This window comes from Sylvia atricapilla, chromosome 1, assembly GCF_009819655.1.
Source record: "Sylvia atricapilla isolate bSylAtr1 chromosome 1, bSylAtr1.pri, whole genome shotgun sequence".
NCBI classification, from domain to species: domain Eukaryota; kingdom Metazoa; phylum Chordata; class Aves; order Passeriformes; family Sylviidae; genus Sylvia; species Sylvia atricapilla.
Window position 1 is genome coordinate 103,580,929 of NC_089140.1, and position 22,287 is coordinate 103,603,215.

The 22,287-nt window shown below is 42.9% G+C and overlaps 1 protein-coding gene and 1 long non-coding RNA gene across 5 annotated transcripts in view; one reads left to right on the forward strand and one right to left on the reverse strand.

Moving 5' to 3' along the window:
- DLGAP1 (DLG associated protein 1) overlaps positions 1-12,475 on the forward strand; it is a 399,114-nt gene extending 386,639 nt beyond the window's left edge. For all 4 annotated transcript variants that reach the window (XM_066329466.1, XM_066329484.1, XM_066329477.1 and 1 more), the window contains 3 exons: positions 6,071-6,162; positions 8,012-8,164; positions 11,109-12,475. In XM_066329466.1, coding sequence (XP_066185563.1) covers positions 6,071-6,162; positions 8,012-8,164; positions 11,109-11,318 — 455 coding nt within the window. In that variant the 3' untranslated portion in view covers positions 11,319-12,475. The remainder of the gene's footprint in view (positions 1-6,070; positions 6,163-8,011; positions 8,165-11,108) is intronic.
- Positions 12,476-15,937: 3,462 nt separating this feature from the next.
- Positions 15,938-20,644, reverse strand: LOC136367605 (uncharacterized). Its single transcript, XR_010744704.1, has 4 exons — positions 20,150-20,644; positions 18,700-18,764; positions 17,924-17,969; positions 15,938-16,189 (listed from the first exon to the last, which is right to left on the reverse strand). It is a non-coding gene; the product is annotated as an uncharacterized lncRNA (long non-coding RNA).
- Positions 20,645-22,287: the final 1,643 nt, after the last annotated feature.

The window sequence follows — 22,287 nt, forward strand, 5'->3', positions numbered from 1 at the left end:
CTTACCGCCCTCACAAAAAAAAAAAAAAAAAAAAAAAAAGAAAGAAAAGATGTTACACATCTGAGGCTAAACACCTTGTGAGGGTTGATTGACGCTTTGGATCAGGCCTCAAGTGAAATCAACTGTTGCCTTTTTTTTGTTGTTTTCCCCTTAACCATCTGCTTGCTCCTCCTACCTCTCCCCTGCAAAATTTCAAATAGTCCGATCCTCACTATAGTTGTTGGTGGCTGTTGGCTCAAGCCTCTATTGTCACCATTTACATACAAAATCATCAGCATCTGACCTGGCTCCCTGCATGGCTCTGACCACCTTTTTTTCCCAGAAGCAGTGGGCACAGGAACATACTCCTACGGCCTTGGCCTGTCTTTGGAGAGGTATTTCGCTGTTGTTTGTATTTCACATAGAGCACTGACCTTCTTGAAAAACCAGAAAGCTTCATTTTGCCTCCCCCTACCCCCCCTCCAGAAGTTTCTCTTTCACATGGGGTTATACTGTGGCTTTGGTGTAAAGATAACCATCAGAAGCCAACAGCAGGCTTGATTCACCACAAGTCAGGTGTAATGTGGGTTTAGTGGCGAGACAAGCCAGGCCAATCAAGTAAAAACTAAAACAGAAAACCAAGACTCTCACAAGACGTGTCATTATAACTCTCTTGCATGTATATGGTAGCCCTCTGGGCTAAAGGTTGACCTCAAATCTGCAGGAACCTCACTGCTCAGGACCGAAGCCTCTACAAATTCATCCAGTTCTGGCAAAATCATGCAATGCTTGCACACTGTCTGCTGCTTTGGTTTGTTTTGATTGTTTCAAAAGAGAACATAAAAAGTAAAGGTTAGACATGAGAGAATAAAGCTTAGGAAAAGGTACATACTTTTCGTAATAGTTGTGCATGACCAAAGAAAAAGAGACCCATGAGTTCACTCTCAGCCACAAGCACAGAAAACCATTTGCCATTCCTCTGCAGGGCTCCTCCAAGCAATCCTGGTCTCTGCCGCTCCGAGGAGTGAGACAGCCTCATCCTGCAGTGGGCTGGGGCAGCCGTGCAGAGGGATGGTCACCAGCCTGACATGTGGCCGAGTCCTGCTGGAATCCCCCTGGCTACGTGCCTCTGGCCACATGCCAATTCATCCTTTTCTTGTTCTGGTTTGCTTTTGTCTCCAGAAGGGACTTCTCCATACACGAGGGTTTCTCAAAGGAAAGCCGGCAAGGAAAGCCCTACCAGTGCCCAGAGGCTAGCAGGGCAAAAAGTGAAATCCACAAGCAAGAAAATGATCTAGTTAGGGAAAAAAAATCATTAAATGTGCTAATAAAAGCCAGCTAAGTCAGAGAACGCATGGAAACCGCTTTAATCCAAATGAACAGCATTTGCTCATGCAGACAGCCCTATTAATTTCAATGAGATCACTCCTGTAAGTATATGTGACTCAAAGAAAGGACCTCTGCTTCCCTAGTTTGTTCCATGTGGCTGTTTTCTCCTTAACAGCTGAGCTTAAGACCTGAGCAGTAGCTTTAACTTTGAATTTCCTGGCTTTTGTCATGCTTGGCGTTATTTAAATGTATGTCTGTCAACATGAATAGGCTAAAATGCTGGTCCATCCTGGCTTGGAAATGGATTGTGACAGCTCTGTGGCAGGATTGCTTCATATGCATCGCGCCCAGCCAACATCTGCAACGCAAATGTCAGGCTGTGTCCCTGTAATTTCAGCTATTGTTCCTGCCACTTGCTCCTGGGGCAATGAGCAAGTCCCTGGTATTCTGCTCCCTAGCTTGGGCCCTTATCAACCAGGTGATTTCACATTAAGGGCATTTGATAGCTGCAGTCCTAAAGTGCCTCCTTTGTCACTTGTTAGACCCTGGGGCCTGTCAAAGTTCAAATGCAAATACATCAGTTGAGGTTTTAAGGCCAAATAATGCTGCCCCTTCTCAAAACTTCCCTGGCTTCTATGTGATGACTTTTCACATCACTTCAGGTGTGTTTTGTTATTTTCTTATATTTTGTTATCCTTGTTACACAGGCAGGCACCTTCCTAGTTAGAGCACATGACAATAACTATTTTTGGCTTGTGTTCACAATTCTTCTATTTTGTTGTTTTCCTATTTCTTTTCCAATTAAGACATGGAGGTGGGAAAATACACAGAGCCCTGCAATTTCAAAACAGGTCCTATGCAATTCTTAGAACCAGGAGATGAAATAACTTACTTTTCGAACAGCACATAGTCCAAGTCTATTTTCAAGAATATTTTAAAAGAAGAACGTGTTGGGGAGTTAAAAGGATATTCACTGTCATGTGTCTATCCTAGAATAATACTTCGTGATTCCTAGATAAGAGAGCAGTAATAGTGAGGAAGCATTCACACTAGCTGAATTCCATCAAAACAGCTGTAACTTCATCAAGAATAGACATAATTGTCCATGTTTTTAAAAATGTCACAGGAGAGAACTGGATTTACAAGGAAGATAGGTCAAAGCAAAAAGGGAGGGGAAAAAAAAGGAAAAATTTAAACTATAAAAACAAAATACTGCAGTACACACACTTCTCCCTCTGGGGAAGGGGTGACATCAAAGCATATGATGGATGTTAATAATGTTGCTTAATGCATTACTGGAAGGCATTCAGATACAACAGTGCTGAGTGTGCTCTATAGCCCTGTATGGAACAGAAAGCAGATATGAATAACATTATATAGGTGTTTAAATCTATTATGATTGCATCTTGATGGGTTGGGATTTTTTGTTGCTGGGTTTTATATGTTTTCTTTGTATCCTATTAGCTGAACACACCAATTTGAATGTTTATGTGTTTTTCCTCCTGTACCCCATCTCCCTTGCTGTTAAAGATTTCTCTGATTCTTTTCTGATTTGTTTTGAGTATTATTTTTACAGTTCCATTTATTTTCTTGGTATTTGGCTTCAAACATTGCAGGCTTTTCTTCTAAGAAAATCTATATTGGTCTATATTTTTGCTTTTGATTTTTCACTACACCTTGGCCTTTCTGTTGGGCACCAGAGATTTTGACTGAGTAAGCAAAATGAGCACTGTGCCTTGAAACACTAGATGCAACGTGGGTTTGGAAACAAAACTTAGCCTATTGATAAGGCTTTGTGTCTTCTAGAGACATTCCTTTCAGTTTTTTGCACGCTTTGTGTTTTGTCTTTTTTTCCCCCCTAACTTCCGTGACAGGGCTGGTTGTTGACGAGTTGCACATTAACAGACCCCTTGCTTTTGAGGGGCGAGGAATCAGTGACACTTGACTAGATACAGCCAGAGCTACAGCAGAAGTGGCAACAATAGAGAACAGCATCAGCATGCATCCCGCAGTCAGCTGGGATGATGGTTTTCAGGCAAATAGCCAGTCACTAGGCAGCCAAGGACAAGGACTTCCTTTTCCCTCTGCTGAGATCTCTGAATATTAAGCTCGTCTTCCCTAAAAGAAAGGGGCACATTCCCATCCATCATCAACAAGTTGTATATACATTTCTTCATGCTTGGGATGTGATTTCCAGCTCATTTGGTGCAGATTTCCAGGAAAAGCCCACCTCATCTCTCTCTCTCTCTCTCTTTTTAATCCCAAGAAGTTGAGAGACTTTTTTCTCCCCTTCTCAAGTCTTGGGAAGCGTCAGAGTGGCCGAGCTCCAGATGAGGCAGCTGTTCCCAAATATACTCAGTGGGAAGAGTTTTCATAACAATGGGAACCACATGAAAGCTCTCTGAGTAGCTCCTCCTACTATTGAAAAGTCCTTTCAGTTGAGTGGTTTGCATATTGGGTTGCATAAATGACTAGACACACCAAGGGGTCCATTTTCAGCACTGTGCGCATAGAATTAGACACGCAAGCCTTGCTAACAATAATGAGAGTTGTGTGCAAAACTCCCTGCGCAATATGCTGAAAATATTCTACTTAGTGAATCTTCCAGCTCACGGCTATTTCCTGGCAAGTGCTGAGCTGAGTTCTGGGAACAAAATGAAAGTCTGGGCTCTGTGTGTGTTCACAGAGCTCTCTCCTATAGGTTCTGAAAAAAATGTGAAAAGACTCTCTCTTCCCTCCCCCTTTTTTTCCCCCCCTTTGTATGCCCGAAGTATAAATGAACTCCACATCCCACTTTTCCTGCAACAGCCTTAAGAAGTGAGCTTTGAGGCTGGTGGAGGGAAAACCATGTGCCTTGAAGGAGGAGAACACAGATTTCATACTACTGTGTATTGAGTTTCAGTTTATCATGAGTATTTGTGCCAGTCTGCTTAGCATGTGGCTACTCAAACCCTTGCAGGGGCCCTTCTCTTACCAAGCACTGCACGGTGGCACTCTGATAGCCAGCACTGCAGCCAGTCACAGGACCAATGAAACACTAAAAATCTTGTTAGAACAGGTTATGGCAAGGTTGCATGTATTTATGTGTGTGTATGTGTTTGTTTATTATTTGTCATTGTAGTAAATCAAAATACTATTCTCTCAGGGGAGCTCTGGTAATGCTGTCTTAGATTTTATACAGAAAGTGACTTTTCCCAAGGGATAGTTTCAGAAGATGGCAGCTTAGGACTAGTATCTCTTCCAGACTGCCAGCAGTTCACTCACCTTGAGCTGGCCACTACATCTGTTTGTTTTTCCTGTTCCTCCTTCACCTGTCTCATATATCCCGGGCTGTAAATTTGTCACAGAAAAGTTGCGGTGTCTATTTGAGTGCTGGGACAATACAAAGACCTCTGATTAGAAATGATAGCGAGAACTGTGACACGGTGGCTGCCATTCATGTTTTTCATTAAGGAAATCGTGATACTTAAAAAATTCATTTAAATTATTTTTAATCACTTGTTAACCAGAGAATTGGGGATAATAAGTTGTTTCAGCTGAGATGGAAAATTAATGAAGCAGACAGACAAATGCGTGATGCCAACCTATTTTTTTAAAGACTGGGGATTTTTGTTTTTTTTCCCTGAGCATTGGAAATCTTAAACAAAAAAGAGACAAGAAAGCAAGCTGCTTTCTTGCTCACAGCATCAATTATTTCACTTAACAGTCCCTAAAATCACACTGTTTTCTGGATTCAGTGTCTTACTGCCAGCTGAGGCCATGTCTGCCTTTCCGCTGTGTTTCCGCATTCTTGCCGCTTTTTTCACACACACAAAAGTACACACACACACGTGTACAGGTGCACACACAGAGTCTCCCCCTGGATCAGAACTCCCCAGGGAATCTCTGAATGCACCAGCCTGTGCCTCGGTTTTGGGCAGTGCATTCCCAGCTACCCCTGGCAGCAGTAAAATCCCAGTGTCTGGGTGAGGTTGAATGCAACCAAAACAGTGTGAGCTCCTCCTTTATTCAGAGGCATTTACTGTGGGCTGTCTTCTGGTTCACTGCAGCTCTTCACAGCACTCGGTCAGTCCAAAGGGGCAATAAGTGCCCAGCTGTCTGTACAAAGGAGTCCTCAGCCAGCTGCGCTAGGACTCTGACACCTCCCTCCAAGCCACCAGCAAGGAGGAGAGGCTCCCTGGAAGTACTCCTGGGCACTGGAATTGAAAGGCAGAAGCAGCCTCTGCATTGTGCTCATGGAAAGTACTCAGAGGGTGCAGATGAGGTTCATAGGCGTGCACTAAAATAATCATCCCCTTTCTAGGGTTCTGATCGAGCAACACTCAGCTACACCTGACAATAAGGCCTGAGTTGTTGAGTGAGGTGGAGAAGCAAACAGGGTTTGAGAGCCGCATGTCCTTGGGCAGGGAACTGGGTTTGTATTCCAAGCCTGAGCCTGGGTCATAGTGATAAGAGTGGTGACATTTCTGGTGAGATTTCTGTACAGCCTGCAGAAGCTTTTGATTAGCCACGTTTACGCTGTCATTACAACTGGTTACAACTGGTCTCACTGGAGGAACGAGAGTAAGATGCAGCAACCTTTTACATATTTTTTGCCTCGTGGAGATCTGACCTTAGATTTATCAACTTTTCCTCTTTTCGTGACTGCAAGATAACATACCTTTTGAAAGCTGACTGCTGCACAGCTTTCTCCTCTCTTTTTATTGGCTTTTAGTTGCCTGCAGCAAAGAAAGCATTGTGACTTACTGTGTTTTTCTCTCAGTTCTAGGGAAAATTCGAACTGCAGTGGGCAGTGCCCAGCTTCTCATGGCTCAGAAATTTTACCAGTTCAGAGAACTTTGTGAAGAAAACCTGGTATGTAATTTTTCTGCTAGATACTAATGTGTCCCTTTTTGTAACCCTGTGAATAATTCTACATAAACTTCACTGACTTTCTGACTAACGTGGCAGTTTTTCCAAAGGCCTTGGTATGAATTTGGGAGTAACTCAAACTTGTCAGAGTCAGTGTGAGTTTTGCAGTAGCTTGAGAGCCTTAAAAGCAAAAAGCTTTGGGTGAACTATCACTGAGGCTCTGGTGCTGACTTCAGAAGAGCAAGGATCTGTCTCTTGACCCTCGAGTTCATGGGCACACCTTAAGGTCTTTGAGGGTGGATCAGAAATCTCCTGAGTTGGGCTTTCCCAGGTGTTCCTGGGAAACAAGCTCCAGACTAAAATCTGCCTCAGTGGACAAATTGGCAACAGAAATTGGCTCTGTCTTAATAAGACTTCGAATTCCTAATATAAAAACTGGAAAAGCCTTCTGATTGTGCATCTTTGCAAATAACAGCCTAGGACTGGGCAACCTGCTAGTGTCAAGCACTGAAAAACCAGCAATCGACGTGTAATCTCTGGTCTCCTTATGATTCTAAAAATACACACTTTATTGTTTTCAATAATTGCACCTTTCATGGTATAATCATCCTGCCAAAATCCTTTGTCAGTGTGACTGTGAAAATCACAAATAGAAATTTTATAAGGCAACCAACTGACTCTTTTGGGTTTATTGCTTCTGAAGAGGAAGAGAACTAAAGGCAAAATAAAACTTGAGCCATGTAAAACATCATGCAAGGTGCTACTAGTAATTTATTTATTAACAACAAAATTAATACCAATATATCAGTGTTGTCTGACAAAGCCACAGCACTCATGAAACCTTGCTGACTGGTGTAGGGACTTGTCAGCATTTATGAAAAAACACGCTTGAAAGTGAGTGTGTGCAACGTCTCATTTTAATTAGAGTTTCAGCTGGGAACCAGCTTATTGAGACACATCCTGTAGAGAGCCTTGCCAGTGGAGCAGGGATGGTTTTGTGTATGCCCACTGCATGCAAAAAGTGTTCAGAGCTGGGGTGCACTGAAGGGACAGAAGGAAGGACAGGATTTCTTGGGTCTGGCCCAAGCTGTGCTGAAGATGCTGACTCTCCAGATGTGCTCGTTTGAGCAATGCTCTTGGGCTAATAAGTTTGCACACACAAAGCAATGCTCTCCACCTGTGTCCCAGTTTCATTCTTCCCAAAAAATCTGTCAGTATAAATGGGTTTACTGTGCTTCTGCATGTAGTCTTCTGAGCTTTTCACCCTTCAAAGGTTATTCTTGAGACCAAAAAAAAAAAAAAAATTCCCCTGAAGTGTATAAGAGATAATTTTACTTAGTGTATTTTTGTAAACCTTACATTCTCAGAGTACAGAAAAAGTGTTCACACGTTGGTATATCACTATTTGCACATGCAGGAAATGTACAGTCACACTGGTATCACTCTTTCTTGCAAGTGTGAGCGTGGTGAGGAATCCTTCCTCATGAAGGTGAAGAGGAGGCTGGCAATTGATTTCAGTTCAGATAGGATTGCCATCAGTTGGGCCCAGGAGCATCCAAACCTAGGCAGATCCTGCCACAGGGGACGTTCCACAGGGGCCCTTTACCCTTAGTCTGTGGGGGTACATGCTGCCTTTGGTGAGTGGGTGTTGGCACAGCAGCTCAACACCGAGCCAGATTCCTCGAAATAAAACCCGCCAGTAAGTGATGCTTTGCTTTGCTCCTCTCTCTGGGTCTTACCCAGCACTTGGACCTGCTCAAACTGCTTTGCTAGTGAGATTTGTTACCATTTGCATGAATGCTTTACATTCAGAAGTACTAAAGCCAACATGTTTTTTTCTTCTGTTGCACAGAATCCTAATGCACATCCACGGCCGACCTCCCAGGATTTAGCAGGGTTTTGGGATATGCTGCAGTTGTCCATAGAAAATATTAGTATGAAATTTGATGAACTTCATCAGTTAAAGGCCAATAATTGGAAACAGATGGATCCTCATGACAAGAAGGTAGAACACTGTAGATTTTGTATGCTTCATTTAAAACCCTGCACAAATACTGGACAGATTAAATAGGCCTCTGTGTTACAGCATTGACGTTAAAAATGTGAAATGAAGCTCATATCAAATTAATTTCATTGTAATAACAATGTTTACATAATAATCATCTGGGATATAATCTGTAATATGTTTCAGGCATATTTTTAAACCAAATCTGTCTTTGTGAATTGGATAATGGGAATGTGGTACTTTGTTAAGCTTTACATTTAATCATATTAGACGATCAATCGTTGGAAGGAACTGCCTTATATATTGACTCTTAAAATTAAATAAATCACATTTACGGTTCATATTACTGCATACAGCAAGAGTTCTAGGTTGTGTTACTGAAAAAACTAGGGAAACACTGTAACCTTCGCTGACTTTGGTAGCCAGATTACAAAGAGCAATATCAAAAATATGCCTTCCAAAATGTTACATGAAAAAACTACTCTTTTTTTTTTCCATTTGTTTGGTTTTTATTTATTTTGGGCTTTTTTTAAATGGGTGATTTTACAAACACATTCATTTTCCTGGTCTTGTTGTTTACCTGAGGTAGCATAAAAACATAAAAATCATCGGGAGCTTTGGTGGGGTGTTTTTGGTTTTTTTTTTTTGTAAACGTAGTCATCTTCTGTCACCATGAAAAACTGCCTCATCTCCAACTGTGAGTCACATTTCAGTTTGCATTCTCATTTGGCACCATCGCCTTTTATTTTTCCTCCTCACTATCCACCTCAAGACAAACAGCACTTGGGTGAGCCAAAATACACAAATGTTTCAGAAAATCCTTAGAGCACAGACCCATTCCTAGAGGAACCAACGGTCCAATGTCGCGCTCCTGTAGGTACGTAATTTATGGCTGAATTTCTGCTGTGACTGCTCTGGTATAGCACTGAGCACAGCCAACAGGTAGGGTCACCAGAAGGAGGGGGAGCACAACTTGCAGGTACAGTGGCTCAGACAGGAGTCCTGGCTACCCCAACTTACGGTCAGCTGGCTGCCAATGACCAAAGTGGTGTTTTCTTTTGGACAAATAACCATAATAATATCAAACCCCGTTAATCTTGCAGCAGGAAGCTTGTACAGGCAGTGCTGGTAGCACTATTCCTCCTCCTCCAATCAAGACTAAGTACTCATTCCTGACTTAGGAGTGCCATGTTCACACCATTTGTGCACACCTAGTGTGTTTTGTAGGGGAATGAATGGGAATGTGTTTTCCTAGCCCAAGGTACTGAAGGCAAGTCATTTTCTTATCTTCTTTTTTTTTTTCCAGTATCTATCAGAAAAGGAAGTTAAACCTGCCAAACATGCATGCACAGAAATGCTGATATATGGTCTTTCATTAGCTTTTACAGTAAAGTGGGTAGGCTGAGTGTTTGCAATTGCAGCAGTAAGAAATCAGAGTTTTCCTTGAAAAAAATGTGCCTTTTCTTTGCTTCTGAATAACATTTCAAAGAGTTTCCAACAAAAAGAAGACTATAACGGTTTAAAGGAAGTTAAGTAGTGCTGAAGAAAGGGACCTACAGTAGGAAGGTAAAGATTTTAAAGAATTACACTGTGTTCCTGTTTCAACAGCATTTGTCTATGATTTTAGATGAAACAGATCATCTCCTTTCTTAAAAAGGATTAAAAAAAAAAAAAGAAGAAAAAACTTTCTGTGGAATTGATATTTGTCTTCGGCCTTTGCCACTGGGCCCTTTTTAAGCAGCATAGATTAATCCTTGGACGGAGAGAAAAAGCAAAGTATGAATAAGTGTAACTAAGCACCTTTATATTTTGAGCCATGGAAGCTGTTGTGAGCAGCATGAGAGAAAACGAAAGGGCAGAATGGGACCTTTGTAGTGTGATAAAATCCCTTCGCTCAGAGACCATGTTCACAGTTGGAAGGGGATGTAACTTAAAAGACAATCTAATTAACTTGACAAAGTCTTTGTGGACGCCTGAAATTCAGTTCTGAATACACTTTTCTTTTGTGGGAGAGATCTCTCTCTCTGAGGGTGGTTTTTTTTTTGGTTGGTTTTTTGGGGGTTTTTTTGGGTTTTTTTGTTTTTTTTTTTTTTTTTTATAATTTTTTTTGTGGGATGTTTTTTATTTTTTATTGGTTTTTTTCTTTTTCTTTTTGTGTGTGTGTGTGTGTATGTGTGTGTACATGCACCAGGATATACATAAAAGCCCTCCTTGTTGGTCACGTATCTGGAGCTAGCTGCCACCGTGATGATTAATGCATGTTCTCTTAACGGTTTTTAAGTTTTTCCTACCAGATTTTCTATTTCTAGCTGACTGTAGCTTCATGCCTGTTTAGCACAAGGCCAGAGTGTATGAGCTTGAACAGCAAGACCCAGAGTGTGGGATTTTTTTTGAGCCGTCACTAAACTGCTCCGAAATAGATACATAAATATGTGGTTATTTTTTTAAAATCTGCTTATTCTGATGCACCAGCTGCATTCAGCTAGCTCCCATCTGCATTTAGGAACGCCAAAGCCATGGCACCTCCGTGTTGCAGGAGCATCTAGCGCTGTGCACGGATAGAAGAGGGTGGTCCAGGAGCTGGCTGGGGCTCTGTGCAGAGTTGCTCTGCTGAGAGCAGCGTTCCCTCCCGGCTGCGCTGCTGGTGGCGGGACGTCGGTCTCTTTCCTAGTCCCTGGCACTAAGCAGGTAGCGGTGGGGGCCTCGGCCCCGGCAGCACTGTCCCCGAGGAGAAGTAGCGCGGCGGCCGGCCCTCCCCTCCCCTTTGCCCTTGCCCTATGTTTATGAACCCTTGAGCACAAAAGCCAGTTGACCGAAGACAGAAAGGCAGATAAGAGCTAACAAACCTTAGGTAAAATGTGTGTTCTAACTACTGATATATCCTAGTTTTTCCCGCCTTTCCCTGAGAAGCTGTATAATGCCATTAACCTTCTGCTTTGATCAGGAGAGAAGGGTCCCTCCTCCAGTGCCAAAGAAGCCATCGAAAGGTCAGGTGCCACTCATACGAGAACGCTCTCTGGAAAGCTCTCAGCGTCAGGAGGCCCGGAAACGGCTGATGGCTGCCAAGCGCGCTGCATCGGTCCGCCAGAACTCAGCTACCGAGAGCGCCGAAAGCATTGAGATATACATCCCCGAAGCCCAGACCAGGCTATGAAGGGATCCAACCGGGAGGACTCTCTCTGGCAAGACAAGCCTCATGTATTATCTGCCCCTCTAGGCTCCTGCTCAAGGTCACCACGAAGTATTTGTACCTCCTCCTCTCTCTCGCTCTCTGTCCCTCCTTTTCCCCTCCCCTCTCTCTGTACGCAGCTGCCCCGATGCTCCCAGTGAACTCCACTGCTGTGGCGTAGTTGTCGGTCCTCCGAGAGATGTCCTCTAATCACCCTTTGCTTTCTGAAGGTCCGCCCATGTCATCACGATGCTTTGTCACATGTACTGATGCTGCCACTTTGCCTCATGTAAACGAGCACGATCCTTTTTTTTTTCTTTTCTGTTTGGAACAAATAAACGCAGCACTCAGACTTCCACACACCCGCACACCTGTACAGTAGATGCTCCATTTAACTTACTCATGATCTTTAGTTGACCTAAAGCTAGTCTGTTACCCAGTGTACAGCAATATCAAACTGTAGGAGACTTTGGTATTTTCAGTCATGCAGGGTGATCCTTTCGGACTCTACCGTCTTCCTCACAAAAGATGAAAGGAGCTATGGCTCGGATTCCCTTCTTTTTATTACTGTTTTTTTTAAAGCAGATGGCGCACTTTATTCTAAACCTCCAAATCACATCTTCACCTGAATTAAGGAGTCACACAAGGGGAGGGAGCTGGGGTGGGAGCGGGGAGGGAGGGACGAAAAGAAACCCCACAGCTCTGGCAGGTGAAAACGTGGAAGTATATCCCACAGGTGAGATGGCGAGGGATATAAAAGATCCTGTGGAATGATACCTGCACACTCACAGCTGCACAAACTGCCTCATTTTTATTTCATCAATCACTACTTAAACATTTCAATCAGCAGAAGATTGTAAATTCGATCTTCCAGGGAAATAATCTATTTTGAAAGGCAATAAAAGAGTAAAAAGGAAGGAGATAAGAAGCAATGACAGTTGAAGAGATAATATAAAAGAAGGATTTTCTTGTCCAAGTATTAAGAATTTTAAAAATTGTACTGTATTGTCAATTCCTCTTGTATTGTATTGTATGGATTATATTGGTTTAAAAAAAAAAAAAAGAAAAAAGAAAAAAAAAAAGAAAAAAAAAAGAAAAAAGCTTGGTTTTGTTGATGTCTTAATCTCGGTGGGACCATCCAATCTCATACGTCCACGCAGCCACACACGGACACCTGTAGGTGAATTACTGTACATGGAGCCTCTGATGCTTTTCCAGGCCAGGCTTGCTTTGCTCTATCCACAGCTGGTTGTATGCTACAGTTCAGACTGCTTATCACCAAACCGTCCATATTTAGGAGTAAATTTCTAATTCAGCCTCCTCTCAATAGTATAAAGTACTCACTTGAGCAAGAACAATAGACTATTTTTCACAAGTTATGGGATCAATATGAACTTAATCTTTTTCACGACAAGCCTTCCTACCCTGGCTTCTGCCATTGTTTTGCAATCACGAAAAATATGCATCCTAAGTAGCTGAGTAATAGTGGGCGGAAATGGCAGATAATAGGGCTGGAGAGGAGCCTGAGAGGTCAGCTCCTGTGTCTCTGTCCCCTCCAGCCACCTCTGGCTGGGGCACGGGCTTGTCCTCCAGCTCCTCTGATGAGGAATGATACCGACCACGCTGCTACTGGAATCTCTTGTGCCAACATTAGGAAAGCTACGTCAGGCATGTTGCTGAAAGTGAGTTGTGTGCGTGCGTGTGAGCGTGTGTGAGTGCGCACACGCGTGCCTAAACTGGCATGTGCTGCTGCCAGCAGAATTAGCCTGAGCTGCTTTGGGTGACAGGACTGGTGTGAGCAGAGGAGCGCTGTGCAGTCCTCAGCACGTGTGCAGTCCTGCAGTGATGTTTTCCAGACTCCACTGCGTCCTCTTCACCCTGTCTGCCAGGGCAGGGGTACGTGGGAAAGGAAAGCAGGCTGCTTTCTGCTCCCAGTGAGCACAGGGACAGCCTCACCATGGAGGGACACAGGTGGCAGGCAGCCCTTGCTGCATGCCACTGCTGGCTGGCTGTGCCCATGGCTGCTCAACCTGTATGGACAGTCCAACCAGTGAAAAACCCCACTGCACATGTGGCAATTCTGCAGCTTGCACTTGAAAAAGCATTGAAAATCGTCATCGAAAAGTTAAGCTCTTGCTAAAACTATTCATCTAGACCATGCCAGACAGCTTCTTTTCCTATGACATCATAGCCAGGTGCTAATTTAATTTTATTCGAGAAAATAGGAGAGGTAATAGGTTCTGGCACCAAGTATTTTCATGAGAGCATACTAAAACCACTAGAGAATTTGCTACCTCTCAAAGCCATCGATATCTGAGCTATGTCTTTATAAACAGGGCACAAATATTTACTGCTGTGGTTTACAAGATAAGGGCTAATAATTTAATATATAAAAGACTTTTAACTAGAGTAATCAGAAATCCAGTGTAACTCTAGAGTGCTTGGTGTTACAGGAGCTTCAAAAGGTTTGACCCTCTATGCGTTTGAATACCAGTGTATTTGCTAGTTTTGAAACACTGCGTTTAACTTTTAGCAGCAACAAAACATCACCGTGTTTGCAGTATGTAATAGTGCCAACTGCCACTTTTGAGCATATATAGTCATAGGAAGTATTAATTATTTGGAACTCATTTGTACTGAAGCAGTACCTAGGTGAGAGTCCACATTCACAACTGTGTCGCAGACTTACTTAGTTTTGTGAACGTTTTACGAAAGATGAGTTAAGACTTTGGTTGACAAGTGGCTACAGAAATTTATATCCAGCAAGTTTTCCCCTATAAATGCAGAAAAGTGAAGACTAGATAGTCTTGTACATTTCAAATTATTGTATTTGTATATCATAGAATATTTTTTGTACCTATTTTAAATGAATTTATTCTTAGCTGAATGCTTGTTAGTTCATTTGGCACTGGAGAGGTTATTATAATGTTTGCCTAGTTTTTTAGCAAAATATTTAAAATACAGCCAATACCAGAAAATACAAAATAAAATAATTCTGCCCATAGAACGCCACTAGTTAACCACTTGACTCATTTACCGACACCAATGCTAGTATATTTGCTCCATCATCTGTTTTAGTATAATTTGTAACTATTTGTTTTTAGTCTAAACTGCCCAGTGTATATTAAAAATGCCTATATTCTGTTTCACTTTGGGACTAAACTATTGCTTTTTTTTTTTTTTTTCCTTGGGGGAAATTTTAGAAAAGGTTGGGTTTGTCTCCTGCTTCAAAAGTTTAAAAAAAAAAAAAAGAGGTATTTATTATATTTTTTGGAGATGTTTCCATAAAATTCTCATAATCTTTTTGTAAAGAAAGATGAAGAAATGGATTAAAGATTTTTAATATTTGAAAAGGTAAATAGAAATAATTTATTTGTAATATATTTCAGTTTATTTATTGGTGTTCCCTTAATGCTTTGATGTGCACTATCACTTTAATTTAAACTGCATCTTTGTGAATTTATTGGGGGTTTTTGTTTGTTTTGCTTTGTTTTGGGGGTTTTTGTTGATCTTTATTTTAAGGAAAATGGTCAAATGCATATTTTAATTAGAATGTAAATCACTGGCCTACCTGCATTCCCAAATGTGATTTTAAAAGTGTTTTTGATTTGAAACAAAAGACACAAAATTGAAAGCCTTTAGACAGAGGAGAGTGTTTTTATGGCTTAATGATTTGGGTTTCCACAGGATTATCTATCTGGTTTGTGTGTGGACAGGAAAATGTAAATAGATAAATGTTTCCCATAATGTAAAAAGAGTAAATTAATAAAATAATTAATGCACTGCTTGTAAGAGCTGTGAGTTTTCAATGCAAATTCATTCTTCCAGAACTGCCAAGGCATTTCATTTGATGTGGTCAAGGATAAAAGCATGACAAGCAGAATGTTTCTCTTAAGCTGTCATTGCTTAAGACCAGCCCTGCAAAGTCTCATCCAAAGCATCCTGCTGAGCACCCTGGAAGTGTTCATCTGCACAGAGTTGCTCACAGGCATAAAAGTTGCCATGATCAAGGCCTTGAGCCTTAGCAAAATCTTCAAAGGCGCTTCTGCACAGAACCCAGCCAAACCCCACTGAAGATGCCAGGAGTTACACTGGGGACTTCAAAAAAGAAGTGGCAAGAAGACCCCAGCCTGTTTGGTTTTCCCCTCACTGGTTCCCTTTCATTTTCTGCTTATGTCCTGCGATGTCTGAATTTTTGGGGGCAAAAGAGATCCCTGGCAGCCATAGTTGACTTTCCCTTCACTGGAATCCCGCTTCCAGATGGAGTTTTTCCCCACTGCTTGAAATAAAGACAGTCACCAAATCCCACAGAAACATGTCCTGGATGATGTTGTTCATGGTTGTACTAGTATTTCAACAGGCCCTGATTCACTTTGTAGTACCTAGTAGTTACATTAATAGTGCGCCAGTGCTGTACCATGTACTGTCTGCCCATGCCTAGACCCTCAGCACAGAAAGACCAGAAAGACTTGTGCTGCAGATCCATGGGTAGGGAAAATTCTGCTTAACACCAAGGTGAAGGGATTTTTCTTCACATGCTGGAATTTATGTGCTCATTAGTCACTGATAAATGGATGCACCAGGGATGGGGGGAAAACATGCTTTATTACTCAAAAAACTTTCTGAGGTGTGTGGTACCTTTTTGTAATGAGAACAGCTCAAAGGGAGTAAAATAGCAGGTATGTTTAATGCTGTTCTCGAGCAGAGTAAGGAAGTCCAAGCCATGGCTCAACCCCGCCTTTCATGCAGGTAAAATTTCTCCCTATTTGTACGCAATGTTTCCTTCCAGATCAAATCAGAAGCCTTCCCCAGAAGTATATCTTGTTGTCAGTTTGTTTGCCAATGTCTGTTCTCTCCTGCAAGACATTGTTTTTGCATCACGCAATAGGCAAATAATTCACTTCAGCCGTCAATTTGGAGCATGATCGCCTATCAAATCTGATGACTTTGAGCTTGACATTTTTGATAGCAATTAATGATAAAAATATTGGCTGCTCTGCTGCTACTGATATTTGTTGTTGAGGTCATAGCTTTATACATGACTTGGAGTGCAGAGAGCGAGTGAGGTTTTTTTTTGTTCCCACTACGCATCATGTAGCAGAGTTGGGTCAGGCCCACTTAGCCATGGTCCTGCACTGAGCAAACCTGAAATCAGCATCCACAGCTGAAAGATACTCATCCCCTCTCCCTTTAGTCTGATGGTATGCCAGTGACCTATATAATACTGCTGTGCTGTCACAGTAAGCTCATTCACAACACCGTCCCTTCCCTGTGCTTTTGCACGCGGGAAGGTTTTTACAGCCCCTCTTGTGCACGGCTGCTCAGCCACCGCTGTGGCAGGAGAAGGTAGCTGCTCTCACTTGATTCATCAGGATGCATTTGGATGCCAGCTGCAAAACATGACGTGACTGGCCCTTGCAGCCAGCAGTCAGGCTTTCCCACGCTTGGGTCCCATGGGCGGACAGCACCCTTCTCGGTAGTGCGTGAGATTACAGCCGGCCCTCTACTGCTCCGTGAGTCACATGCCCCGTCCGCAGGGAGACAAAGGGGCGAGCGAAGGAACAGGGCTTCCTGGTAATTGTGTTTTTCATGGTTCCCTTCACTGATCCAGTAACAACATAATCATTGAAATTAGAGACAGAAAAGCTCTGCTGGAGCATTGTGTTAACACTCTGCCAGTTCCAGATTGCGATCTACCGAGCTGTGGCAGGTAAGTCATCACCTCCCCAGCTCTGCTCCACCCAGAGGGAAAAAAAAATCCACACACTAAAGAAGAAGAAGAAAAAAAGAGCTGTATTAAAAAACAAGCTGAGCTGTGACATTGCCACCACCTATTATGGGCTACTCCTGGTGCAGAAGCCTTCATTGTATTGACTCTTCATTTAACTATCTCCATGACATGGTGCCGAACTTTTCCTCATTTTCAGCCAAGCAGAATGGAAACAAATTATGGATTTTGCCACGTTTATTCAAAGAGGGGGAAGTACTGAGGTATTGCAGAGCCTCTGGAGAAAGCAACCACTGCACGACCCCTGAGCTACACCGAAGGCAACACTGCCGTATTTCAAAGCTGTCAGAGGTTCTGGAAGAGGGATGGGCCTTGCCTTGAGTTAAAGAAAAGCAGTAGGACAGAGTGTGACGGATGTTTTATGGGTATCAAATATCTCACCAAGGTAAGATAAGTCACTGTGTAAACAATCATGTGCTGAGGCAAACACCTTAGTTTGGCGATGGTAACTAGGAAGCTGAGACGTTGAATATCAAAGGGTAACTCATTCCAGTGTAACTAGCTTATTTTCCCAGTGGGAATGTCCAACCTATCACTTATCCCTGGCTTTAAACTATAGAATTATCAAAGTCTTGTCCTTAAAATACCATATCTTACTTTTTCCTGTTGAAGTGACCATGGGTGTTCACAGTTGCAATCTGGAATGGCTTTGTGGATGTGCGTTCAGGACTGTGATCATCCCTGATTTTTTGTAGCACTGAGAAGTTATTGCATTGCACAAGTTGGGCTATATTATTTTTTTATCTTACAGCATGTTCTTTTGTCTTTTTTTTTTAAATAAGTGACTGTAATAATAACTCACTGTGCTCTAGTCCTTTTGTCAGTCTTCAGAAGAAAACTCCTATCACCTGAAAAAAAAACCAAAAACATGAAAATTCTTCATTTTGTAGACTGTTCTGGTAAGCTAGGCCTAATGGGAAGGAAATTGAGACAACTGATGCACTTAAGCATGTGTCATTCTTCATCTTTCCAGTCAATAATAATTGACAACAAAAGGGGAAAAAATCATATGGGCCAGACAGCTCACAGATGATGCACTAAAACTGGGATGGCATTTTGCTATGCTGTGGGACAATCACACCTGTAGCAACAGCTGAAGGGGGAAATCCCTTCCCACCTCGGAGCAACGTTTCAGTAAATAGTATTTAAATATGTGACATCCCTTCCCAGTGCATCAGTGCCACCATGACCACAATTCTACAATTTCCACAAACCGCAGGGCAGCATCATGGTGCCAGCTGAGGCCAGGGAGATACAAGCCCCTGGGCAGCAGCTGTCCTTGCACAGAGCAGGGCATTGCCATTGGAGCAGTGGCAACTCTAGGGGAACATGATGTGCATTAAACACAACCCAAAAGTAATCCATGGCTGCTGCTTCCATGGTGTAAGCTGTCATGGTGGGAAAAAAGAGTTTGAAAGGGTGATTTCTCTTTTCATCTCACTATCTACTGTTTTAATCCAGCATAAGAACCAGGCTTAAGTTACACAATTGCATTTGCAGTGTTGGGAGAGAAACCAGACTTCATCCCAGACTAATTGCCAGCTATAAAGCATAGTGAAGGCATACATAAAGACAAACCTGTAGCAACTTCAATGGAAACATGGCCATGTGTCAATCTTCAAGTGAATCCAGAAATGCTTTGCCTAGAACACATGAATTTTAAGTCATGATCCTCTGCAAGAGGATCCTGTGATCTTGCTCATTGCCCTGATTCACCACATAGTAAATATTGCTGTTATTTAAAAAATGTAAGAAAACGGTGACTTACGTCAAAGAGGCTGTATGACTACACATAAGAGAAAAACATCTTTGACAAATAGATGATGTGTATCAGTCTGAAAGAGTCCATGAAATACTCCTTTGTATTACTAACCTAATGCTTCAACTGACAAGAAGTTTCCTTTTGTTTACATCCTTCCTGGCAATAGCATCATGACAACTGCAGCCTGTCTGCAAGAATGTACACGAACCTGGGAACCCAGCCATACATTTGCAGTACATAGCAAACTGCAGTGTACTCCACGTGTTTCTCATCCTTTGCTTAACAACCTTGTGTTTGTAAAAAAAGCTACTTTTGTGCAGTATTGCATTCATTGTGATGATTCATGTCTAGCAGTTTCTGCCAGGCAATGCTGGGATTTCAGGTAGAAAGCAGCTCACCTGCTGTATTTTCTCTCTCTCAGATAAAAATTTCCTTTAGTGAAAGGTGGGAAATAAAACCGAAAAACAAAGAAAACCTGTTGAAGCATGCAGAGTTTGTCATTAAAGTATAATCCAAGCAGATTTTGTTTGTCAGCAGTTGCATAAGTGAAAATAACAATCCTGAAATGACACTTAACTGGAACTGTTTTCATACCAAGTAGCACGTGTGAGCTTAACACTAATGGTTCAAGACCCTCCCAAGTGTCAAGTGGTGTGATTGCAGGTGCTGTCACAGCATCTCTGCCACTGCCAGGGGCTGTCAGCTGCAGTGCTGGTGCCCAGGAGACCTCCCTTGTGGCACATCCCTCGCTCACATGTACGAGGGCATGGTGCTCTAGGAGCCACGTGTTTTCTGCTTTACCTCGCACTGACACCAAGGCAGAAATCCCACCACAGCAGGCCGAATGGATCTCTTTAAGCACCAAAATTACACTCAAACACCAATAATTACACTTGCCTGGGATGGAGGTTTATCACTGAACTCACGCAGCTTTTCTTAAATTATCTTTACACCTCAGCGCTCTCTCTGCTTTTCAGTAGACAACGTGAAACTCTGCTCTCGCACCCTCAGCAGCCAGTGTATTACATTTGCTCTGGACTTTCAGCATTGTAACTGGGAGCAGAAGTTGGGTCTGTTTTTTTCTTTCTCTCTTAAAAGGTCAGGGAAACATGAAACCACAAAAGGCTAATTTTTCTCTGTGTCACATTTCTGTGAGCCCACAGGGCAACATAGCAGTAGTATTTTTAATGCTTTTTCCTCCCCCCTGACTTTTAAATCCACAGTCCTTGGCACAACTGGTGACAGTTCACACAGTAACACACTTACCCTTGCATCATTCCTTCTAAGTTGCTTCTGACGAATATTGGGAACACCAGAAGGGGCATAGCACATGTGTGATGAGCAGGGGGAAGATATCAGGAGGCTTGGCCTCATCGCAGGTTTTCTGGTTCTGATGCTGCATGGTCACAATCCACAGTCTTCAGCACACACATGTGGGGTTATCGTTAAACAGTAAATATTGCAAAAAGGTATTCAGCATGATTTAATATCCCTATTAGTGCCTCGAAAGGCCCAACCAGAAAAGTCGCACTGTGCTGGGCTGAGCACTGTGTAAATATTGATGGTTTCTGTCTTGCAGTGTTTACAGTCCAAGAAGGAGCCCTGCACCAGAGCTCTCTGCTACAGTTTTGTTGTCTTCAGAAATGATTTGTCTGATTTAAAGCACCATAAATGAGCATGTCCTTTCTTTTGCCATTACTACTAGAGCAATTTCTTTACAATGAGCTGTGAAGGTAAAGTTCTAGACCTAAATATTTTATCATCCTGATCAAGAATTAGTCTTTTGAAACCCAGAATCCAATACCTTTTCTGCAGTTGTAATATGCTACAAGAAAATATGATCTCACAGTTCCCAAACCCTTGCCAGGTAACAATGATTCAGCACAAGCAGAGCAAAGCATTTCTTTGCTCCCCTGAACAGGGACATGCTCTCAGGTAAATTCACACTAAAGCTTGGTACTGGAAGAGGCTGCTCCTAAAGCCACCACATTGGCAAGACACAGATATGTGGCAGTGGTTGTGGAGAAACTCACATCAGGAATCAGGTAAGTTAACATCACACATGTATATAGCAGGAACAGACACTACAGGAATGGCTTTTGGCCCAAAGCCAACTGCCTTGCTGAGGGTGTTTGGAAAGGAAATGACAAGTTTCTACAGCTGCAAGAGTCGGCACTGACGCACAATTTGCTGTACCCTCCCTCCTCCAGCTGAGGATAAAACCTCTGCAAGGGAGTTGGGAGCTGTGCTATGCCTCAGAATATGGCTAGGCACTGCTGCCATCTGTCATGCAAGTATGACTTCTTCAGAGTTCAAAGGCAAAGTTGCAAAAGACTTGTTATTCCTCATGGTGTTCTGAGGACTTATATAGTGTCACCTACCTGGGCAGTGGGAAGTGTTTACCTGTCTCCTGTGTCAGCTGAGCTCAGGGAGCAGGATTACAACACTTGAATGCTCAGAAATGCTTTCTGGCTCCTCATATCTCCTCATCTGATCTCCAGGACACCTCACCACTGTTAAAACAAAACACCACCAAGCCACCAAACCACCAACCAGCTCCGAACCATCTGAGGTGTGAGGCCAGAAGCAATTCTCCTTTCCCCCTGCTATTGCAGCCTGCCATTTCATAAATGATATTTGCTTTTATGAGGCCTTACCTCATTTGGGGTCAGGGGGAGGCTTAGAGTCAGGGGTTTCACCTGAGTCAGGTTATACCTGCCAACAAAAAGGTGGACATGCAAGGACAGCCTCACACTACCACCTCCATCACTGCAGCGTTCATCAGAGCCCTTCTTGAGGAGCCGGAGGCTGAGATTTTCCCGCACGGAGAAGCTCGTACCTTGTCACTGCCGCACGCCCAGCGCCTCGGGGCCGCCACCAGCGCTCCCGTCCGCGCTGTGCAAACACCCTGCGCCCTTTCTCCACACGGGGAATAACAGTGACACCCTCACTTCCCGCTCCCGGGAGACATGCTCTGGGCACCCAGCGGCAACTACAGACGCTGGCCCAAGGTCTGGTTAATGTTTCAGCGCTTTGAACCCACCACGGGTTGCACTTTGAGCCGTACGCAGCGCGTTATTGGCGGTCCTGGTGTTTAAAGTGTTTTTTCTACCAGCTTTGGTTGGGTGCCTGCTCCTTTTTTAAGAGGAGTCTGACACCAGAAATCTCATGTCCGTGTCAAAGTACCTGATCTCCAGCCACAGCGGTGAAAAAACAATTAGCGTTCTGTCATCAGCATAACCCAGATTTCCACAGACTTTGGAGGTTTTTGCACGTGAGAAGAGGCTGCGGCATCGCTGAGTGCCCTGTTAACAGCCAACAGGGCAAAGTTCTTGTTTCCTTTGTAGTGAAAAAGTTCAGGGCCGGATTTTGATTATCACAAGGAGTAGTAAAGTACATAAAGC